The sequence below is a fragment of the Rhipicephalus microplus genome, chromosome 7 (genome assembly GCF_043290135.1).
Source record: "Rhipicephalus microplus isolate Deutch F79 chromosome 7, USDA_Rmic, whole genome shotgun sequence".
NCBI classification, from domain to species: Eukaryota; Metazoa; Arthropoda; class Arachnida; order Ixodida; family Ixodidae; genus Rhipicephalus; species Rhipicephalus microplus.
In genome coordinates, this window is record NC_134706.1 from 27,261,452 (window position 1) to 27,285,736 (window position 24,285).

A 24,285-nucleotide genomic window follows, 5' to 3' on the forward strand; every position below is an offset into this window, starting at 1 on the left:
CTCTACAAATGCGGTGTGTTTTGCCAAGATGTTTGCGCCTCATAAACTGTCCGCATGTGCGTTTCGCCATAGGTCGGTGTTTGCTGAATGGTGTAAATTAACCGAAAAGAAATAAGGCCAACACCTTGTCGGCACATCGTCATTTGTTTCGGGTGTCGTGCTGTGCCTGCACCGCTGAACTCACGCTGCACAATTTCTGAACTTCGCGTGCACAGCCGTGAACCGGTTCCGACCGGTGCAGGTGAATCGAACGGACCTATAAAGTACAGCTGGTGCAAACTGAGAAAAAATACCAAGACAGCCATCACGGTGGCGGAGCGACAACTGCGTAAACAACCGCAGCCCACAGCGGCGAGAGGGCAGGCTTGGAGGAGCGGAAACCGGTACCGGAAGACGGGCTTTCGGCTCGCCTCGACGCAAAGCGTCACTGCGATCACCGCTCACCTCAACTCGTCCGTGCGAGTTCATATACACTCGGGCGCGTCGAGGTAAGCTGAACCCGCCACTCAACTCAGCCCGCCCCCGTCGCGTCCATGTACACGGGCCTCATGTCCGTCGGGTTGAACTCACCCCTCCGCTTCTTCCACGAAACCGCCTGTCTTGTCTTAGCCGGTGTCCATGACCGAAGGCAAAAATGTGAGGGGATAAAAGGGGAGTGCGACAAAGCAGGGACGTCTCTCGCTGCTAGGAAAGCTTACTGGCTAGACACAGGTACTGTTTCTTTAGGCCCCAGAGTGGGCCCTTACCTTTTTTTTTTGCTTTGTAAATAGTTTTGTGCATATTATTTGTGTTCACGTCAAGCGGTGAAGGCTTCTTTCTCCGGGACAGCCTTTCGAAAATGACAACGGCCTACATCTCAAAGCTCGGGCGGGTGTTTCTTTGCCGAAAAGAATGTTCGAAAGAAGTGTATTGTCATTTTTTTTCGACTGGACAACACTCGATAATGAGAAAAACAGACAAAATAGTCATGTAGGTAGAAAAGAGTGCATTCACCAACTCCGTAAGTGACTATAAACTGCGCGATTGATTACGGCACCTTCTGCTACACATGCCTCCAATTCCACAAATACATAGTATCCTCTCTTCTAATAAGTGTCGTTGAAAATCGGCGCTGTGTGTCTGTCTTCTTCTCCAGCTTTTGTCTTTGGCGTTGTTGCTACATTGATTACGTCCTTTACATTCACTACGTCCTTTCACAATATTTGAAACTTTCTAGTTTTCGTATCATTATCGCATCGTAGTTTAGCCCTCTAACATTACACGCTTGTGTTCAACACGAAGCCGCACGGAACATCGCAGCCATGCGAAAACTGCATAAGATTAGGTTCTTTCCCGATCGTGTTTGTGCGATCAGCGCATCCGACCTTTCGCAGACGCCTGGCACACGTGACGTGTGTTGTATACGTTAGTTTAAAGTAATTCAATCGGAAGCGAAAAAAACAAAATTGCCCACTTGGCACTCACTCGCAACAGGCAGAGCGGAGATGGTTGGCACTGGGCAGGTCCTAGCTTGATTTGGCGCTCATTTATTTGCACCCCCATCCCCCGATGCACGAATTCACCTTGTACAAAATCAACACAAATAAGACAGAACACGAGTCTAGATTGACAAAATACGAGCGCTGTCTAACAACTGAAGTTTAATGAAACAAAAATGAACAACACATGCGTGCGCGGAAGAAAAATATGAGGTGACGTCAAAGAAATGGTTGAGCATGCGTACCTGGTAATCTAAGTAGACAAACAGATAGTTGAGATATACAATCAATACTCTCGTTTTTGATAAAAAAACACGCGAGCAAGTTCATGTGTCTTTTTATTTTCGTTTCAGCATAAAGAAGAAACGGGTTGTACCCGCACAATCTACAATGTGACGAAAGGTGTGACGTCGGCGTTCCTTTTAGTCTTACTGCGCTGGCGAAGTTTTTTGTTGATGCATCTGCCGGACAGGTTTATATACGCATTTCCGCATGAGAGTGGGATCCTACAGACCACACCAACGGCACAAAAAAAAAACGGCGGGAGTAACGGCGGGATTGAGATATTTCGACATGCGACCATTCACTGTTCCTTGTTCCTGTAGCCCTCTTTTCAATCGCCCACGTTTCAAGAGTATCGGCTATATATTCTTACCGATATTCTTTTATCTCCACAACTTGGCGAAATGGTTTGTCAGGGAGTATAGATAGCGCCGAGTCCGGCTTCCGATCTGCTAAAGAGACCATGGAGGCCGGGGAAATTGTGGTCCATCTACTCGCAGCGTGCTCCGAAGTAAAAAAAAAAGAAAAAGAAAAAGACACAGGCAAACGAAGAAGTAGTTCAATCTGCTTCAAATATTAGGAGGAAAATAAAACTTACAAAAAGATTCCTCGTCGGCAAATGACCAAACATAAAAAAAAACAAAAAACCATTTCCAAAACCGAATACAACATAAATTCTTAGTATTGATCATTAATGTCAGCTTAAGGAAGGGATGTTCGTAAGTGAGCCTTTTTAGAGGAGCTCGGAAGAGTCGCGCGTCTCACAGTTTTTGAGGGGCCCGGTCTTGACAAAGGCACAAAGAACTAGCGGCGACTTTGGAACCGCAGCCGGCAAACTCGGAGACGGTTTCGCTCCCCGCTAGTCCCGGTCAAACAGTTTACCTTTCGCCACGGTGGGGGACAGCCTCTTTAACTCCTCAGCCATGCGCGACATTCCCCCATGCTCTTGCCAGTGAAAAAGATGAGACAAGGCGAAGGTTTCGGCGTCTGCATTTCCTTAAGAATCGTTTCTTCCCGATGCGCCTGATCGAGATCTCAGTAACAGTAACCTAGTGGGCCCTTTTGTGATCTCAGGTGTCACGAGAGGTGATATGTCATGGCGTTTACGGCGTGCTCGGTGTTACTAAGTTCATTCGCGTTCCCCTTCCGTTTCCAGCGACGCCTCTTCCTGTCGGAAGTGCTCACAATGCTCAGAGCACCGGTGTTCGTACTCTTCAAGATCGCCGTCTTCGACGTGCAGTGCGAAAGCTCCAGGTGGATCAACTAGCTTATTCTCGATGCCACGGCAAGGTGTCTGCGCTTCTGATGCAATAGACTAACATACTCTCTCTAAGCTAGCCGGCTAGCCTTCAACTGTCTCAATTCTTACGGGTTCCTCTCTGTCCTGGATAGCACCTGTTTTTAAGCTTGGCCTTCTGCTCGCTATGACGCGCCTCGGTGTCCTAGTTTGCCGGCGTGCCTCGTGAACCAGCGCAGTGCTCAACGCTTTTCGATGCGACTCCACCTCTTGCGCTTTCAATTAGCCTCCGTCGCTCTGCGACGCGCCTCGTTAAGTCACTGTCTCCGAAGCACTTCGGCATCCTTCGCTCTGTGATGGGCCTCAGCCTCTAGTGCCTCGACGCTGTACCTATCCTACCAAAAAATGTAACGTTCGCTGTATGATCCACGTGCGAAACCGCAAGTACATGTTGAATGCGCTGGCGAAACCGAAACCTAAATCGACCGCAAACGGACTACTTGGCGCAGTAACACATGCATAAGCTCCGCCCACGTAAGTTTGGCCGTGCTGCCATAGAAATCTGTCGCCGAGAATAGTGAGTACGAACGTTCCTTGTGTTTTCCCTTCTGACGCCAAGGAAGGGCACTCAGAGACGCGCGCAGGCTAAGGTCCCTAGATGAAACAAGGTAGCGTCACTCATTGTTCTCGAGCCGTCCTCCTCACTCTCTCGATTACTCCTCTTTTTTCTCTGTCATCCGCGTCTGTAATTGGTGCATCACTTGCACGTGATCTTGCAAATGGCTGGTGGTGTTATTTATTATTATGCAAAAGGTCCAAAACGAGTACGCATGCGCATATGGCTCCAGCCGGATTCTCGCCGTGACCAAAGACAAAATTGTAGCCAGAACATAAACTGTAGAGGAGGAGCGTTTCGGTGTGCGCTAAGTCGACCAAGATTGTTTCGCCATGCTCGTTCAATGCAACATCTGCGTTTTTAAGCAATGCTGCGTTGCCGTAAACAACAGAAAATGGTTTCGCTCTCTTCAACTTACCTCGTGCTTTCCGAGATGAAGCGCACCATGAAGTGCAACTATGAACCATTTCACGCGAATGCTTTCCTGCCACTCCCTCAACGTATGTCGACGCGGATCTGCGAAGCGAGTTCACTTGTCGGTTTTTATTGAAACGCCAGGCGCGCGTCTAATGCGTGTCTAGTGCATGCCAGTTGGTACAAATACATGTGGGTATGCACGTATACAGAACAGCTGTAGGTTGTAATCAACGCACCTTCAGAAACATTTCACTCTTGACCAGTTCCCGCTTGAGCCGAAACGCGCTGCTTCGAGACACCTCACCAGTAGCCTCTCTCACTTTTCAGGAAGTTCCCAGCACCGCATCAGAATCACTTGGCATCACGATTGTCCAAATGAGCACATTTAAAAAAAAACGTCATCGCAGTGCTGCTGGACGAGTGTTCGTACCAGTCTGGTCGTAGTTTTTTTTCTTGCGTGTGCACAAGCCGGTTGTAATCAATCGTGACAACATCACGCCCTGTGGCCACTTACAGGATCCAGCAAGAAGCACGTTCACTGTGTCACAGCACGAACAAAACACAATCGGAGAAGTGTACTAGTTAGAACTGGACGAAATACCACGGCTGTGGAACTAAAATGTACTACGCGAGACGCCATGGCTAGTGGTGTAAAGTATAGAACTGCACAACGTTGCCGGTTGAGTAACGCACATCCCGCTTGCTCTTGTGTTGTGCCGTTTATGTTCATAAAGGTAACTGTTTATTCTACGTCTTATTTCGTTCCATTTTGTTTCATTTACATCTATTCACCGTAGCAACAGAACCCAAACATTCGCTTTTGGATGAAAGTTTTAAACCTTCTAGGGGGCGCTTTAGGCAAATGAGCGAGGAGGAAAAGGGAGGGTGTCGCTACCTTGGAAACTTGTTTCATCTAGGGACCTTACACGCAGGCAAGGCGGCGAACGCAACGTAGCCAAGGAAAGAGAAACAAGTGAACGCGTGCAAGATGAGCGTTCGCTGTAGACACGTCCACAGCCGCAACGCCACAACTGAATCCGAACTTCTGGTTGGTTTATGCTACGCCTCTTCCATAAAGATGCCGGCGACACCACACGCTTTCCCATGGAGACGAGAGTTTCCTGGTAGTTCAGTACTTTCTCAGCAAGGAGCGCTCAAAGCTGACACCACTATTTCCACTGGATTCGAAAGTGACGCCATCACAAAGACACAATTGTGTTGCCTCCGAAACGGCAGTAGACATAGCTTCTATCTCAGAGGTTTAGGCGGCCGCCGCAGTGAGCACTCGCAGCCGAAACTGTTTGGGGGAGTGGAGGAGGAGAGAACAGAAGAGGGCCGGGAACCGGCTTTACCACTCAAGTCGCAAGCATCTTTCTAGAGGAGGCATTGGTTTAGGGGTCATTTAAAATTTACATCCGCCTGTATTAAACTCCTACCGATAATACTCTAACCGTTCATGTTCTGACTACACTGATCGAACCTTAATTTATTGCTCCAATCATCAATTCTTTTAAAATCTGATTAACGAAAACTAGATAAAAGCTGTATCTCTTAGTTGGTTTGCATGCTCGCCTCACAGTCGCGATTGAGCGGCTTGACGAGTCCAATGAACGTTTCCGTCGAGCAGCACGCGAAGCAGGGTCCTCCTTGAAACAGCACCAGGCCTTGGGGTCGATGTAAGCCCGTTAATCGTTGCTGTAACCAGCCGTTGTGGCGCCTGTAGTGTACGTGCACGCAGTTCAGCTGAGCCGAGTGGGCGATGTAGTCACGGATACATTTCGATACGTCGGCTTCCGAAACCCACAACGACGTCAGAAGGCAGAGGTGCTGGAGGTTGGGCATCACGGACACGCTTGCCTGGAACGAGAGAAAGGATGCACACGATGTCGACAGATAAGTAAATCTGCGTAGGCGTCCACTTCCGGGCATGGTTCGACCATAAAAAGTAAATAACGTGGGCTCAACCCTACTATGTGTTAACAAGCAAACAACATGCGCGCCACACAGTTCAAAAGGTTACGCCCGTTATTGAAAGAAGCGTAAAACATTAAAACGATACACGCGCAAAGACTTCCACAAAAGGTGGGAGCATGGTTACAAACAACAACTTATGTCGTTATCGATTTTCAAAAGACAGAAAAAAAGAAAGTTTCATGTACGACACGCTGACCTTGCCGCACATCGAGAATTAACGCCAGCGCAATGTACACGCCGTGAGGTGCAGAACACTCCGCGAAGCTTTTGTGCGCGATGTTCCCTCGTAATACGCTAACTTCGAGAATACTGATGTCATTAATATCTCGCCGAAGTGACATGTGTATGTTTGCCGTGAAATCGAATAAAGAGACCAGCATCTGCAGCTTGAAATATCCCAATTTTATATCAGCGCTGCTTTGAGCGGTGTCACAGTGGTGCCAACGAGAACAAAACATTAACTGCCATGGGATTGCAAGAGTGGAACCCACGAAAAAAAAATTAAGGGGTGCACCCTGGTGGGACAATCGGAGTTTACCGCTTGTCCCTGTACCATCTGTTCCGAGTCCTTGTCTTTAATTTGCGCACACCAGTTTATCTTGATGATGTGAACCAACTCGCTCAGCTGCAAGTTTTATTTAACATTACAGCACCTGTAATTTTTCAAAGGGGCGCCAAGAAAAATAACACGCGCATTCGGAATCGTCGCCTCTATCAAACGCTACCGCCGGGGTCGCGAGCCCGTTACCTTCAAGTGAGTGACAGTACCATCGTACCACACGCCACGACATTGTCGGCGAATAACCTACGCGTCCTTAACTGCCGCCTTTCATAGAGATATGATCACTCGCCATAAGACGCTGATGGTTGAGTGGCAGGTCCTTATTCTGCAGCACGAGGCAGCGAAGAGCCATGAACTGGCCAAGATGTCGGAAAAAACTGTCGTAGTGCGTCATCCCGACGGGGCACCACCCCGCAAGTCGAAGCGTTGCAGCTGCTCTGTAGTGCTCGAAGTACAAGGGAAGTACCCGATAATTGACGTCACACAGGGTCAGCCTGGTGATGCTGAAAGACAACAAGGGCACGTCTGATGATCCCTGAGCAGGCAGTGCTGTGTTGGCAGTATCACAAGAACCACAGTATAAGTGATTTCCTCGGGCTACTACGCGCACGTCCAGGTCTCTGAGGATGGGGCAAGACAACAGCAGTCTGCGTACGGAAGACTTCGTCGGAAACCAACACGGCGGCACTGAGAGCGCCAGCAGGCGGCTCCCCAGCTGGCTATCATGCAGAAGAGTGTCCGGAATCACGTCCTGGTGAAAGTGAAATGAACTCACGTTCAGCTCGACGACGTTCTCCAGCGCGAAGAAGAAACCTCCCAGGTGGTTTTTGGACAACAGTGTCGCCCTCGGGTAGGTAGCACTAGTGGACCATTGCGGCAGAAGCAGTAGGCAGAGTTTGCGGACGCGTGTCCAATTGTGTCGAATGCTTGCGTCCAATAGGGAAGCATCCGACTTTAAGTCACCACAGGCAAAAACGACCAGCTGCGAGGGAAGAATGTGGGATGGACCACTCCTTGCGAGGCGATCGAGTTCGACGCAACTCCACCAATGGTGCGGCTTGTCGTGACAGACGTTTCCGCAGACGGCCGCGTAGTTCTGGAACCTAAATATTGGATTCGGGCTGTCAAAAATCGGAACGGAGTCCGGCACTTCGGAGGTGAACGTGAAAGTTTCCAGCTGACCAAGGTGCTCGTGAAGCTGCTGACACTTCAGCAGACACTCCATGAACATTCCACGCACACAGTGAACGTGAAGTTCGGTTAGGTTTGGGCAGCAGACCAGAAGCTCCAGTAGAAGCTCGAAGTTGCGGTCGTCGCCGACCTCGACGTACAAGCGACGCAGGCTGTGGTACCGGATGATATCGCACATTTGCAGCGCTATTAGGCGCATGTTGCCGATCTCGGAATCAACGACCGCCTTGAAATCTTGAACGAGCGATAACTCGAGCTTCTGCAGATACCCGAGTTGTTCCAGCACCAATTTGAGCAGAGTGCTTGGCTTGAACGCGCAGGAAACACAACTCAGGCGTCGGAGTCTCGCGCAGCGGCCGATTTGCGCATACAACTCTGGCGTTTCGAAGTTGCCGCGGTTTCTGATAACCAGTTCCCTGACGGCGTACAGGTTTTCTGCGTTCAGTCGCTGGACCAAGTCAGAGAGCGCCTCATTCATTCTCAAGTGCACGGTGACATCGCTTGCGTTCACCGCGGTCATTGCTCGTGGAAGCGGCCGCCTCTTGTCCGAGGGTCCAGCGGACGTGCTCGACCGGCACGAAAAAAGTGGTGAATGGCCAGGTGACTCTTTGTGCGAACGCGCTTTCGAAATAGATTGTTAAAATGTACCTCGTGTCTCACGGCTCTGACGTCATGAACGGACGGTGACCTGATTCATACGAAGTTAACGTGCTCATTTATCTGCGTATCGATACGCGGAAATAGTCTGATGTGTGGAGCTGACAATGTGTGGCTTTTAAAACAACGTTGAGCCCCGCACTGTTCTTATCGTAACTGAGAAGATCCACGGCCGCAACGCTGCCGGTCAACCTGCAGAGCTCTAGGATTTCATCTGTGCTGCGTCAGAACTGTAGTCACAACGCAAGTATATATTGCTGACTAGTAGTGCCCCGCACCGAAAGAGGAACGCTTGCGCACATGGGCGAACTTAAAGGGACCCTGAAACACTTTTTTGAGAAGCCATGAAATTAATTCACTGGAAAAGCGTATTGCGTCCCAAATTCAACGCCGCAAAAAATTTTGAGAATCCGCCCAGTGTGAGTGGAGTTGCAAAGACTTGTCGCGTGTTGACATTGCACTCTCTCGCCGAGATGAAAGCGCTGAAACCTAATCAAGGAGGGACGCAAGGGGCAATGAAAATACGTCGCCTGTGCCTCGTGGCCTTGAGCACTTTTTTTTCTTCTTCGAATGCGTCACTTTTTCAGCGTGATCGCGCGCACACGTGCGGACAAGTAGCAGCCTCTCTCGGCGATCTCTGTAATGACCGAGCGCGCCAAGTTCAAATCAGCCAATGGCTGATAGATGGGCTTACTACGAGTGATTTTATGGCATATTGCATTATTTGTTGAGAGAAGTGAAAGTGATATTTAGCTGACTTTGATCCTTTACGGTGAATTCCAGGCCACGTGCTGCATGCGCTATAATATTTGGCTCATGTGTTGTCGGGAGCCTCTACTACCGATCGGCAACATTTTCTGGCCATGCTCAAAAAGTGTTGCAGGGCCCCTTTAAAAGGACACTAATTTCAAATAACAAATTACGTCAGAGTGAAAGCTCAGTGTATGACAACATCTTGTAAGAATCAAGGCTACCCTATCGGAAAAAAACGAATGGTGGGCATGGTGGAAACCACCACCCACCATTATAGTGGATTAATGTAGTGGGTGAATGGTGGGAAACACCCACCATGGCGCATGGCGGGTATGGTGGGTGCTGCAGTGCCGGCAACACTTGAGCGCGAAATGACGTCAGAATCACCGTGACGAGCTGCCACAAAAAATAAAAAAGAATTCTATAAAAACAGCATAAAAAAACACCCGTCCCGTAAAAAAAAAAACAAGGTGCCACAGAGGATCGAACGTGCAACCTGCGGATTCCCATTCGAAGACGCTAACCACTGCGCCACACCAACATGACGGAGCTTGCGTGTTAAATACTTAGTTGGCATACAAACTTAAGTTTCAACTTAAGTTATGTTTGTCGTGTACACAACATAGACAAGATCTACACCTGCTACTAAAGATTGCACATTTATTAAACACAAGCAACTGCGGCCTGTAACGATTGTCACTATGTTATAGGCACTAGTGCTATTTTTTTTACAATTCACAACGTCAAGGAAAAAAAAACCAAGTGGACTGGGGAGCAGCAACAGTTTACCGGCGGGGTCTGCCAAGTTTAATATCCGTTTCGCGCTCGTTCTAAAGGGCGACATCTGCTCACGCTTTATGACGCTTCTAGGCTCATTTCATAGATACGCCCGCCTAATTTATTTGATTGAGTATTGGGATGCTTTTCGCGCAATGTAGAGGGCGGTCGCGCCAGCGCAATGCTGTAGCTCTTTCGCTAAAGCAACAACTACATAACGGCTTGGCCAAAACGAATGCAGTGTACCGGAAACTTTACGCTATCATAATGGTTCACCAAGAACACGAATTGCCACGTCTGAGTTCTCGTACAAAAGCTAGAGAAGTGCCGGCGAGTGCGACCGGCGGCTGTCGGTGAGAAGACACTTAATTACGTTCTCTGGGAGTGCTTTAATCGCGTCACATCGATGTTTGTTGCTTCTTGAGCGAACACCATACACAATGAAAAATGCTGCATTTAGGTTAATTGATGCCATATGGCTGCGCTGTATTGTCATACTTAATCGTCGTAATCGTGTATTCTGAAACCCGGAAGCACGGATAACACAATTGTACGGGCTCGGTCAGTAGGCCTAACCTTTGGTGGAAATCATGATGGTTGAACATGTAGTGTACAGATCCCAGCTTCATACACTATATAATTTGCCCGCCATTATAAGCCCACTCATCATCTGCTTACTGCTTCCCAGCATTATCGCGATGGTGGGCAGAGCTTCTCAGCTTGGTACACCATGTGGCCCACCATAACAAGCAGCACCCATCATCTGCTTAGTGCTTCCCAGCATTATCGCAATGGTGGGAAGAGTTTCTCAGCTTGGTACACCATGTAGCCCACCATAATAAGCACCACCCACCATATGCTTAGGGCTTCCCAGCATTATCGCAATGGTGGGCAGAGTGTCCCATTATTACCCACTATCTAGCCTCTGCTTTCCACCATCATTTCCACTTTACCCATCATCTGTACACCATACCACCCAGTATGTCCCGGCATAACCACCATATTTTCCACTACGTCCCACCATAGCCATCATAATTTCCACCATGCCCACTATTATTTCCACCATGCCCACTATTATTTCCACTACGCCCACCATGTTTTCCAGTATCCACCATGGCAATTTTTCCAATAGGGTAGCCCGCCGCTTTTGCGTGGGCTTTGCCGCCTCTTTCTCCATTCTCATGTCCCGACATGACTACCCTCCTCCATGGTCTGCCGCACTGGGAGAATGGAGAGAAACGTTTAACCCCTCTCACCCACATTTCTTAGTGAACTTTGGCTACTTTGAGCGTAATTACATTTTGGTTTATATGTGGGGTTTAACGTCCCAAAACCACCATATGACAGACGCGTAGTTTAGGGCTTGGGAAATTTCGACCACCTGCGGTTCTTCAACGTATAGCCAAAGTTCCCTAAGAAATGCGGGTGAGAGGGGTTAAACGTTTCTCTCCACTCTCCCAGCGCGGCAGACCACGGATGAGGGTAGTCATGTCAGGAGATGAGAACAGAGAAAGCGGCGGCAAAGCCCACGCAAAAGCGGCGGGCTAGCCTCGATTCCCACAAGGTGTTGCAAATGATAGTTTGTCTGTACCTCTTCCGGTAACATCGGGTGTACCGCAAGGCTCTGTAATTGGTCCTCTTTTATTTCTAATTTACATTAATGACCTTCCGATGCACGTATTCTCAAATTGCCGCTTGTTTGCTGACGACTCTATCATTTATCGTACCGTCACTGACCCTTCTGACCAAATGTTATTACAAGAAGACCTCAACCATATCCTGCAGTGGTGTGATGACTGGCTTATGAACTTAAACCCTACTAAATGCAAACTGATCTCATTCACTGGCCGTCTAAACCCTCTTCGCTTTTCTTATAACATAGCTAACGTCCCTGTCGAATCAGTAACCACTTACAAATGCCTTGGAGTCACTCTATCCTACAATTTGTCATGAAACACTCACATTAATAAAATCGTATCAACGTCTAACAGAACCCTGGACAGCTTAAAACGCCACTTACGCAGCGCTCCGCGTCATGTAAAACTACTTGCTTATACATCATTAGTTAGATCTAATTCAGAATATGCATCTCCCATTTGGAACCCGCCTGAGTTGGTCTTACAAATTCCCTTGAATCCATTCAAAAACGTGCAGCTAGATTAACTCATGCTTCGTACTCATACGAAATCAGTGTTTCATCCCTCAAGGCCGCGTGTAACTTATCCCCTTTATCATGTCGCCAAAGCATCGAAACCCTCTCATTATTTCACAAGTTTTTTCACTCTCCACTTAACCGCCCTCCTTACATTATCCATGCAGCTCACATATCTCGTCGCACCGGCCATGCGCTTCAAGTTTTTCGCCCGGGTGTCCATACTAAAACATTTTCTGCTTCATTTTTTTCCCAGAGCAGCAAAAGACTCGAATGGCCTTTCCCACGATATCGCCACAATCACCTCCCTATCAAGCTTCATGCATAATATTTCAAATGTAACTTCACATTTATCATTGTGACAAAAATATCGATTGTATGTTACCCACCCCTTATTTAATACCCTCTCGGGGGTCTTTAAGGAAATAAAAATGAAATGAAATGAAATGAAATGAAACGTTCGCCAAAATTTGAGCACACAGGCCTACAGCATTTCCGCCTCCATCAAAAATGCAGCCGCCGAAGCCGGGATTCAATCCCGTGACCTGTGTGTCAGCAGCCGAATACCTTAGCCAGATACCACCGTGGTGGGCGTATCTATCTATCTATCTATCTATCTATCTATCTATCTATCTATCTATCTATCTATCTATCTATCTATCTATCTAGCCGCCTATGACTTTCAGCTTTCCTGGTGGTTCCGATATTGGTATGGATACCGAAATTGGTATGGAATAACATGGCAGTATGACGAGCATAAGTGACTAGTCATAACATAAAAATCATGAGATATATGTCATGTATGTCATGATTTACATTTTATGGTCTTGCTGTTCTTACGATGGTGTCGTTCACATGACGTATTGCAAAACTGGTATGGTGTGACATGACTGCACGGCGAACATAAGTGACAGACTCTAACGTGGAAAGTATTGATTGATTGATTGATATGTGGGGTTTAACGTCCCAAAACCACCATATGATTATGAGAGACGCCGTAGTGGAGGGCTCCGAAGATTTCGACCACCTGGGGTTCTTTAACGTGCACCCAAATCTGAGCACACGGGCCTCAAACATTTCCGCCTCCAACGGGAATGCAGCCGCCGCTGCCGGGATTCGAACCCGCGCCCTGCGGGTCAGCAGCCGAGTACCTTAGCCACTATACCACCGCGGCGGGGCGCAACGTGGAAAGTATGACATGCATGTCGTGTAAGTCATGACTACATTCGACACTCATGATGCACTCGTGGTGGTTTCGCTAGCTTCACATACACCAGATTTGCTATTACGTGACGCGAACGGATGACGAAGGTAAATGACACATCCAAACATGAAAATCATGACATTCGTGTAATGTAAAACACGACTTCGAGCTACGCTCATAGTGCACTCACGGTCGTTTCGCTAGCTTTACATACACTAAATTTGGTGTAACGTTACATTAATGGACGACGAAGGTATATGACTGGTCCAAACATGATAGTCATGACATGCGTGTCATGACCGAACATGACAACATACCCCGCTTATGATACGTTTGCAGCCGTTTTGCTGGCTTCAATTACACCAAATCTGGTATCACGTGACGTGAATAGAGGACGAAGGCAGATGACACGTCTAAACATGATAATAATGATATTCGCGTCGTGTAAAACACGACTACATGCAACGTAGTACGTCCATAGTGTGCTCGGGATCGTTTTGCTAGCTCCACATAACCAAATTTGGTATTACGTTGCGTTAATGAACGACGAAGGTATATGACATCCAAACATGATAATCAAGATATGCTTGTCATGTAAAACATGACCACATCTTACGCTTGTTGCGCGCTCGCAGTTGTTTCAGCTCAACGTACACAAAATTTGGTACCGCGTGACGTGAGTAGACAACAAAGATAAATGACACGTCCAAACATTAAAATCTTGACATGCATACCATGTAAAACATGACTACAAAAGCATGCTTGCGGCTGTTTCGGTATATATTTCATCATCATCATCAGCCTGACTACGTCCACTGCAGGACAAAGACCTCTCCCATGTTCCGCCAGTCAACTCGGTCCTGTGCTTGCGGCTGCCAATTTATACCCGCAAGCTTCTTAATCTCATCTGCCCACCTAATTTTCTGTCTCCCCGTAACCCGCTTCCCATCTCTGGGAATCCAGCTAGTTACCTTTAATCACCAGCGGCTATCCTGTCCACGCGCCACATGCGCGGCCCATGTCCATTTCCTCTTCTTGATTTCAACCATGATATCCTTAAAACCCGTTTGTTCCCTAATTCACTCTGCTCTCTTCTTGTCTCTTAAGTTTACACCTACCATTTTTCTTTCCATTGCTCGCTGCGTCGTCCTCAGTTTAAGCTGAACCCTCTTTGTAAGTCTCCAGGTTTCTGCTCCCTAGCTAGGTACCGGCAAGATACAGCTGTTATATACCTTCCTCTTGAAGGATAGTGGCCATATACCTGGCATAATTTCAGGGTACTTGCCAAATGCACTCCACCCGATTCTTATTCTTCTAGTTGCTTCAATCTCGTGGTTTGGCTCCGCGGTTATTACCTGCCCTAAGTAGACATAGTCTTTTACAATTTGTAGTGCGCTATTACCCATCTCGAAGCGCTGCTCTCTTCCGAGGTTGTCGTACATTACTTTCGTTTTCTACAGATTAATTTTAAGGCCCTCCTTTCTGCTCTCCTTGTATAACTCCGGAATCATGAGTAGCAATTCGTCCCCTGAATTACTCAGCAATGCAATGTCATCGGCGAAGCGCAGGTTACTAAGATACTCTCCATTAACTCTTATCCGTAACAGTTCCCATTCTAGGCCTCTGAAAACCTCCAGTAAGCACGCGGTAAATAGGATTGGGGAGATTGTATCCCCTTGCCTTATACCCTTCTTGACTGGTATTCTGCTACTTTCTTTATGGAGCAATATGGTAGCAGTTGATCCCCTGAAGATTTCTTCCAGGATGTTTATATATACTTCAACGTGACGCCCTGATTCCTCAGTGTCTGCATGAGTGCTGGTATTTCTACTGAATCAAACGCCTGCTAGTCATCAATGAATGTTATGCATAGTGGTTGGCTATATTCTGAGCATTTATCTATTACCGGTATATATTTAGTTCCACATATACCAAATTCGGTATCACGTGACGTGAATACACGACGAAGGTAAACGACACGTCGAAACATGATATGGAAGTCATGTACGCACAATTTACGTCCGCCTCGTAGCGTTGCACCGATTTTCATCAACCTACCTTATTCGTGCTTCGCATATAATCGATTTTCACTGCACCATTTTTTTTACTCGATAATTTACGGCTAACGCGTATAGAAGTTCTATGAACGTTGGCTACGGCCCCCGTTGGCCCATTAGCCCCGAGAAGTCGGAGTGGCGCCGCCTGGCGGATGACGTCACGGCACGGACTCTTCGATGTGAGCCGCAGCGTGCCTACATAATGATGCGCTTGCTTCGTGCGCTGTTCCAATGTTTGCGTTCGCTTTTTGCTTCTTTCAATCGGCAGATGAACAAGGAAAGCAGATTTAGTAATGTTGCGGGTAAAACAATAAAAAGTTTAAATTGCTACTGCAGAATCAAGCGCAGGATCGTATAGCAATGTGAGATCATTAAAAATGTCTGTGCCGCGCTGCCAATCCTGATGATGCATTTCATTCCTGTCGACGACGACCGATTTGCGATGGATGTAAAGATCAATTGATTGATATGTGGGGTTTAACGTCCCAAAACCACTATATGATTATGAGAGACGCCGTAGTGGAGGGCTCCGGAAATTTAGACCACCTAGGGTTCTTTAACGTGCACCCAAATCTGAGCACACGGGCCTACAACATTTCCGCCTCCATCGGATATGCAGCCGCCGCAGCCGGGATTCGATCCCGTGACCTGTGTGTCAGCAGCCGAGTACCTTAGCCACTAGACCACCGCGGCGGGGCGGATGTGAAGATCAAGAACATGCTGCTGTTTGGATACAACAAACTCATTCGTGCATAGTCATGTGATTTTTAGAAGGAATTAAGGCACCATATTTAAATTATAAGATGTGCATGGGTTATTCCTTTCCGGGATATCAGGGCTTCTCTTCCCCTAGAATAATTTGTACCGAAGGAATCCACGTATCAACGCACCTTGGGTAGTAGGCCGGCATTCGCTATGCTATTTTTTTTTTGTCATTCTTTTGAGAAGCGTGGTATCCGCTAAACCCTTGCAAGAAATTTTATGCCATTTGTCCATGAACTGGCTGAAGATGACGAGGAATTATGGCTGAAGTAGGTATGGGCCACATTTAATAAAAGGAACAAACTTTTGTAATGGTTTGTATCATTGAACGGCCCACACGTTACGCTATTCGCATTGTGCGACGACTGGTTGTTCTTTCGCTGTTGTGAAACGCTTTATAAGTTTATTAACGCGATTGATTTTCCGACACCAAGCCTGCCTAAGGCAAGTTTGACAACATGTCGCAAGCTTCCCTGCTTGGGAGCTTTTTAAACAAGAAGTTCGTGCTATCGCTTTAGAAATCGGGGCAGTTAAGCCTTTCTATAGAAAGAATGATGAAAAGATACTTCTTAAATGTCTTTGCAATCTTTATGAGAGGGAATGCGAAATGCCGGGAAAGTACATCAAAGACATTGAGAATATTAAGTGCCAACTACAGAGATATGATGCTGCTCGCTACCAAGGAGCACGTATTAGATCTCGGAACCAGCGCACCTTAGATTCTGAGCAACCGACGCGCCAAGCTTTACTTGATAAGCAACGTTACGCGATTTCTAAAGTTATTCTAGACTTGTATTCTAACAATGTGCTCATAAAAGATAATAGAGACATTACTTTGGCGTTCGAAAAGTACTATAACAGTTTATTTAGTTCTCCCTCTGATGAACCTGACGCTCACCTCAAGGCTAGTTTTGTTTCTCTTGTGAACCCCTTGAAGGACAATGATTGTGCAGTCATTAGTGGACCCATTACTATACAGGAAATCGAGCAAGCAATCGACAACTTGCCTTTATTGAAAACCGTGACCGGGCCCTGATGGCATCTCAGGTGAATTTTACAAAGCTTTCAAGAAAACTCTTGCTCCTATATTGCTGAATATTTTTCAAATGAGTTATGACATGGATACACTCCCACAATCCTTTTGCAAAAGTCACACTGTGTTAATACCGAAAACAACTGACAAGGAAAAACTTCGCTTCGTAGAGGGCTACAGGCTAATATCGCTGTCAAACGTGGACTACAAAAATTTCGCAAAAGTATTAGCAAATAGGTTGCAGTTTGCTATGTAAAGCCTCATTGGGTCTCATCGGACATGTGAGATCAGGGGTTGATCTATACAAACCAATACACATGTCGCTCGAACAGTGCTTCAATACTGTCATCGTTTTCAAAAACATCTTGCAATGCTACAGGTAGACCTTGCAAAAGCTTTTGATCGTGTTCGACACTATTTTCTTTTTTCTATTCTCGAACAAGCCAATGTTGGCCAGGTTGTTCTTAAAGGCGTTAAACTATGCTATAATGAATGCTCAACTCGTCTGATAGTTAATGGTCAACTCTCCAAGCCTGTTTCTATTCACTCTTCTGTAAAAGAGGGGTGCCCGTTGTCACCTCTCCTATTTGCACTTTATCTAGAACCAACGTGCTTAAGCATAATACAGTCGAGTTGCATTCGTGGCTTCAGTATATTAGGCAGTGAGGTTAAAGTATTAGCTTATGCAGACGATGTCGCATTCTTTTGCACAGTAAAGCCAAGTGTCGAAAATGTGGTATATACTATTGAAAAGTTTGGCGTAGTATCAGGAGCTCGTTTAAATGCCTCTAAAAGTTTAGGACTGTGATTTGGCTTGTGGGGTAGCACGCCGAACCACTACTTTGCAGGGATTAATTGGACAAGAACTCCTCCAACATACCTCAGTGTACTATTGCACGGATATAGTTTCAGTACGCATTACAGGAAGGAATGCGTCCCTAAGCTTGAATGACAGGCCCATACATTTGTTCCCTATCGACTTTCAATCTAATTGATTGATTGATTTGTGGGGTTTACCGTCCCAAAACCACCATATGATTATGAGAGACGCCGTAGTGGAGGACTCCGGAAATTTCGACCACCTGGGGTTCTTTAAAGCGCACCCAAATCTGAGCACATGGGCCTACAACCTTTCCGCCTCCATCGGAAATGCAGCCGCCGCAGCCGGGATTTGAACCCGCGACCTCTGCGTCAACATCCGAGTACCTTAGCCACTAGACCACCACGGCGGGGTCACCCTTCTTACTCGATCTTTCTTTAGAGTGAACAGGCACTGAAGAGTGTATAGTTCCTTGTGCGTGGTATTTTTGGCTGTGTGAATAAGGTAACACCGAGTCAGATGGGTAAACCTCGGCGAAAAAAAAAGTCTCGTTCCCACCAGGTTGTAAAACTGGTGTGGTCTTTTGTACCCGTCACAAGATTAGTACACCGCTGAACAGTTGAATCCTTTATTTAAACACGTCCATTAACATTAAGGGGCCCCTATACCAATCAAAACCCATTGCTATGGCTGGCGCGTTCTTCTCACTGCATTTCCGGTATAAGCAGCTCCACTGCCGTCGTGATGTCACCCGTCTGATTGGGTGCCATCACGAGCAACAGACGCTGTCCCTTGGGGGACTAAGAAGCAGTTTTCGGCTATATGAGCGCACAGGCCTTTTAGGGGCGAAGCTCCTTGTTTAGAAAAAGTTTATTTACAGCATGTACAGAACACAAAGGCTTCATACCATTCCAGTAACAGGGCACATATACATCGGCACATCTATATTTCACGACTAACATCACTACGTTACAGTGAAGACATTTGTTCTAATATACATGATAATGTTGGCATACATGTACACAAATATTCAATGTGATATCACGATACAAGGATATAACGATACAATAGATCCAAATGAAACACAATTTGTAACAAATGAAATCATATATAACAGCTCAACGGGCGCTGCTTAGCACCAAGTCGGTCGAAAAATGAGTTGTATCCTTTCGTGTTCCACCTTCACGAAAGGGCACGACCAATGCCGCAGAAACTCTTGCTCCCCGAGGAAGAAAAGCTCTTCGGAGAGGAACGCGAGGATCTCTCGTCTCATTCTCCCCAGTATCGGCCACAAGGCACGCCGGCGGCAATTGGCAGCTACGGCCTCACATCGGTTTCTCCAAAGGCTGAACAGCCCCGCAACTATTAAGAGAGCGGAGATGCGGCTACGCGGAAATCGGCCGTTGGACACGAAAGTTCGCACACCCTGTCCCCGAAAACCAGTATTAACCGCACGCCAAAAAAGGCGGGAAACCACACATTCAAACGTCGCATGTCGATTGGTCTCTACCAAGACGCAGTTGGGGCAAGTGGAAGTGCGAACTACCTGCCATCGCTGCGACCGATCCCGCGTGGGGAGCAAGCCCCAGCCCAACCTCCAGACAAAGTCTCTGAGATGCCCTGGCAACACTGCGGCAGTTATTGGTTTCCAAGCGCGGTTCAATACAGATTGACGATGCTGGGGCACCAAGGGCCGTAGAAGGGCGGCCATTGTGTCCACCACTTTAGAATCGGCCACCTCTATCTCTGGGCACGTAGCTTCCAAACGTCGGTGAAATGCCAGAAGGGCTCGATACAAAGATGGTAATTCAGTTGATTGGGGACCTTTGTTTATTTGGCTATCCGGCAAGAAGACACGTAGTGATGGCCCCAGATGGTAGCGAGCCAGTGTCTGAGCGGGCATGTCATCATTGCTTAGTATTCGCAATAGAGTGCGGAGGCACAATGTAGAAGCCGCGACGGAAACGTCAGGGAATGCAAAACCTCCTTGATCTCGCGGCTGAGCTAACGCTGGACGCGATAACAATTCTGTGCCACCAGACCAAAAAAATGAACTGATGCAGCTTTGCACTTTCCTGCAGACGTGGAGCGGTGGTTTAACAGAATGGCAAAGGTACCAAAGTTTTCCTAGGTACACCGTTTGAGTTAAGTATCGGCGTTCCAAGAGAGGGAATTCGAAGTGCCTGGCTGCTTTGATATCATTTAGAAGAGTTTGTACAACGGATGACCAGATGCTATCCTGTATACCAAATATAGTGAAAGTAACTCCGAGTATTGAAATATCAGGAGACCACTGTAGAGGCGATGTGATGTTGATACGACCGCTGGGGTTGCCAATGAAAAAATACTGGCTTTTAGAAAAGTTTAACTTTGCACCGGAGATAATACCAAAATCATGGAATGTATCAAGAGCATGCTGCAGCGACTGTTCATTATGTACATATAGAGTGATATCATCTGCATATGCAGCGACCTTTACTTGAGTGTTACCGGGTAGAGGTAAGCCACGAATCTGCGGGTGATGTTCAACGGCCCTTAAGAAGGGTTTTTATGCAAGAATAAGTATCACTGGGGAGAGGGGACACCCTTGACGGACCCCACGCGTGACTCTAAATGCGTGACTCTCACGGGAATCTAAGTAAAGGGTACTTTCTAAATTAGTGTACATCGCGCTGATAAGGTCAATGAACTTATCCGGGAATCCGTATGCATGTAAAACATTTAGTATGTAGCCATGTTCTATGAAATCAAAAGCTTTCTCTTGATCTAATGAAACCAACAGTCCTTGCGCACATCGGCTAATAGTGTATTGAATGATGTCCCGCGTTAACCACGTATGGGTGTGTATTTCTCGGCCCGGAACAGAACAGACCTGGTGGGGAGCGATTAATGTTGCAAGAAATGGACTGATTCGGCGCACCAAAATGTTAGCCAAGAGCTTGTAGTCTACATTGAGCAGGGTAATAGGGCGCCAATCTTCTGGTCGCGTGGACATTGGGTCTTTCTTGGGAACTAGTGTTATACGGCCTTTGTGGAAAGAAGTTGGAAGTGTAATATCTTGGAAACACCTGCGAATGACGCGTGACATAGTTGGACCAATGATAGGCCAGAACTGTACATAAAACTCTGCAGGAAGTCCGTCAGGGCCTGGGGCCGATCCCTTTTTCATTGCGTCTAATGCGCCTTTGATTTCGTCATCGGATGGCGGTGATAGGAGGACGTCATTTGACATGTTGGAATCATGAGGTAAATCTGCCAGCAGAGGATGCGAAGAAACGGATCCTGGGTAACAGACATTAGCACCAGATTTAGCCATTGACTCAAAGTGTTGAGTGAATTCCTGAAAGTCGTGCGTACCCGCAGCAGCTGGGGTGATAGAGTTCAGCGAGTGGGCAGGCGTGCCTGGTGGACAAAGCAGAGCTCTGCGTGCATACCTTAGCACCTCAGGGTGCGCACAGGGTGCACGTCTACAGCGCCAAGCTGCCGCCGAGAGTGAAGAAGCGCGCATAATACGCTGGTACCGTTCAACGAGCTCCTCTTGCCATGCCCGCATTACAGTGGAAGGACTAGGATCTCGATTGGCAATGCGTATCTTCTGGATTAATAATGACGCATCTTTTGACATACGGGTACAAAGTCCTCTGCCCGACGCACTGCAATGATGCCGCCACTGTTCTTTGAGGCGATCCCAATCAGCTACATCTGCCCCAATGAGCGATGCGCGTAACGCTCGGGATAATTTCTCCGTAGCCTGAGAGTCCTGGAGGACGCGGCAATCGAGACGCCATGGTCTGTGAACCGTTGGCGTCCCCGCTGGCAGGCGGAGAGAGAACATAACCGGCCGATGGTCGCTAATGTATACTGGTGTCGGTGGCAATGACATTACCCCGGTGTCGTGAACGTAGGTAATGAGACTGGGGGATGCATACACGCGATCAATTCGGCTGCTCGACGCTGCTCGACGCCAAGTATAGGCATAATTACTGCCATGTACACTTTGATGAATGTCACTCAATGCCAATTGCTGCACTAGACGTTCGAGTTCTCTGGCATTCCAGTTTGACCGGCCGCGACCCGGACCTCGAACGTCTGCGTGTGAGTCTAAGACACAATTGAAATCCCCTAAAAGTACCACATGTCGGGAATTTAAAAGAAACGCATCAAGAGATTGGAAGAACGCGTTCGAGTTCTCGCGTGCCGCTGGGGCATACACGGCAACAAATCTTATTCTTAACGAGAAAAAGGTGCAGTCGAACGCCAGCACGCGTCCGAAGGCATCGAAGGAAACATGATGGTCACGTAAAAGACCTCGGTTAAAAATAACGACTCCGACGCCAGTCGAATGCGTGCTGGCGTACGAAAAGAAACAATCAATATTGAACGCGCGCTTGAAAGCGAGTACATCAGAAAGCTTGAAAAAATTTGTTTCTTGCACGAACAGCAAATCACAATGCACTGAACGTGCGAAAGCCAATACCTCAGCCTGTTTTTGTGGATTTCGGAAACCTTGAATGTTAAAAGTAATAACTTTTAGAGTAAGAGCCATGGGGAAAATTAAAACATACTATAGGATCACGCAAATGCAGGGGTACCTTGATCAGGTGCGGGAGCCAATGCCCCGCAAGTGGCTGAGTCATTTTTTCCGGCCAGGCGATCCACCGGAGGCTCGGGGCTTCCGGGATCGCGTCGAAGTCCGCAGGGGACTTCTGTCTCTGGTGGGGGCTTCTAAGTCACGAGTGGCGTTTGGTGTCCGGGTTTTTGAGCGAGGATGGTACAAAGACGTCTCCACTGTCCTGGCTTATGTCACTGGAGCTGGCGTCTTCGTCAATTTGTAGGGGCGCCTCACTCGTGGTGCTGTTGGAGTCCTCGTAGATGCAGGCGTCGTTGTCTTGAGGTGTAGACTCCTCGATGACACCTGAACTTGTTGTCGACAGAGCAGCAACGAGAGGAGCCTCAGATGCAATATTCCCATCCGAGACGTCGTCTTCACGAGGCACTTCGTCTGACGAGGGCTTGGCCTGCGATTCCTCAGAAATGGCCACGGGACGCGGGGAACTTAAGTTTTCAGTACCTGGAGGGATTACCAGGCCCGGAATCGTTGGAAACGCAGTAGGCGTCTGGTGCAGCGTCGCGATTGGCTCACCTTGGTCGTGGTCGGTTACCACGGCTCGCGTTGACGAATCGTCACACTTGTTCTTAGATGGCGTTCCTGGTTGAAGTGGGGGGAAATCCTTGGATGCCGCCTCGGAATACGATGGCCTGATGGTGCAGGCCACGGTGGCATGCGGGTCCCCACAACGGCGACACGGCAGCGAGCAGCCTTTCCCGTCGTGGCCATAAACGCCGCACCTTCCACAAAACGGAGCTGTGCAGTTCATGCGGAAGTGACCACTGTCTCCACATCGACGACACACTCGCTGGATGCCTTTATAGTCACAGGTTACTCGATGGCCCGCGACTTTGAGGTAGTTGGGCACCGGTGACGATGCCTTCATTTCCATGCGGACGTATCGCGTTCCAGTGGTCACGGTTGGGCGCGATCCCATGAGTCCTCTGGTGATGTGCAGCACCTTCCCGTAGGGAGAGAGTGCTTGTGCGAGGACTTCGCTGGGTACGCGGCACGGCAGGAACAGGACGGTCACTTGGGTCACTTGGGGTCCCAGGGGTACGATGGCAACGCGCTCTCCTCGGATGATGAGGTGCGACGCGTCTACGATTTGGGCCAGTGCGGCCTCACTGTTGACGGTAACTTGGTAGTTCCGGCCTCCAAAGTGCTGAACGCAGTATACTTCTTCGATTCCTACTATTGAAGACGTCGCGTCAACGACGTCTTCGGGACTAGTCCCCTCGGGGACGACTACGTCGAAGGCTAGCGCCTTCTTCGGGGGCTGGCTTGCCATGACGGGCGCCCGCAAGCCCAGAGACGCCGTGAGACGCTAACGACAACTTGAGACGCTAAGACTGATCTGGAGGTTCGGGAGCGAGCGAGGGAGGAGCTCAACCGGGTGGTGTCGAGGCGGCTGAGGCGACCGGTGGACACGGACGACACCGAGGCCTACCTCTCAGGCGAAGCTCCTTATGGCGTGGCTTGTGCGTCCCTCGTAATACGTAACCACCAGTGGCACATACCCGAAATAGGTATAACATTTGACCTCCAAGGTGGTGCCGGTGAGATATTTCTTATGTGAGTTGTTTAACACTAAAAAATAGTGCTCAATGTACATGCCAATGCCTGCTAATCGGGAATGAGAGACAGGAGCATTTGGCTTTTAGTCAACGCGCACGCTGTTATCCCCATTAGCAGCCATCGGCA

The 24,285-nt window shown here is 48.0% G+C and overlaps 1 protein-coding gene across 4 annotated transcripts in view; it reads right to left on the reverse strand.

Annotated features, from left to right (window-relative positions):
• The window catches only part of LOC142767363 (uncharacterized), a 56,105-nt gene that overhangs the window by 8,652 nt on the left and 23,168 nt on the right, over positions 1-24,285 (reverse strand). For 2 of the 4 annotated variants that reach the window (XR_012884834.1, XR_012884835.1), the window contains exon 3: positions 5,755-5,887. The exons of 1 other annotated variant lie outside the window; for it this stretch is intronic. Coding sequence is in view for 1 of the 3 variants with exons in the window: in XM_075868874.1 (XP_075724989.1) it covers positions 5,582-5,887; positions 7,342-8,277 (1,242 nt within the window). In the remaining 2 variants the exon portion in view is untranslated. Of the gene's footprint in view, positions 1-5,489; positions 5,888-7,341; positions 8,373-24,285 lie in introns of those variants that run through there. One more of the 4 variants, XM_075868874.1, reaches the window with a different exon arrangement.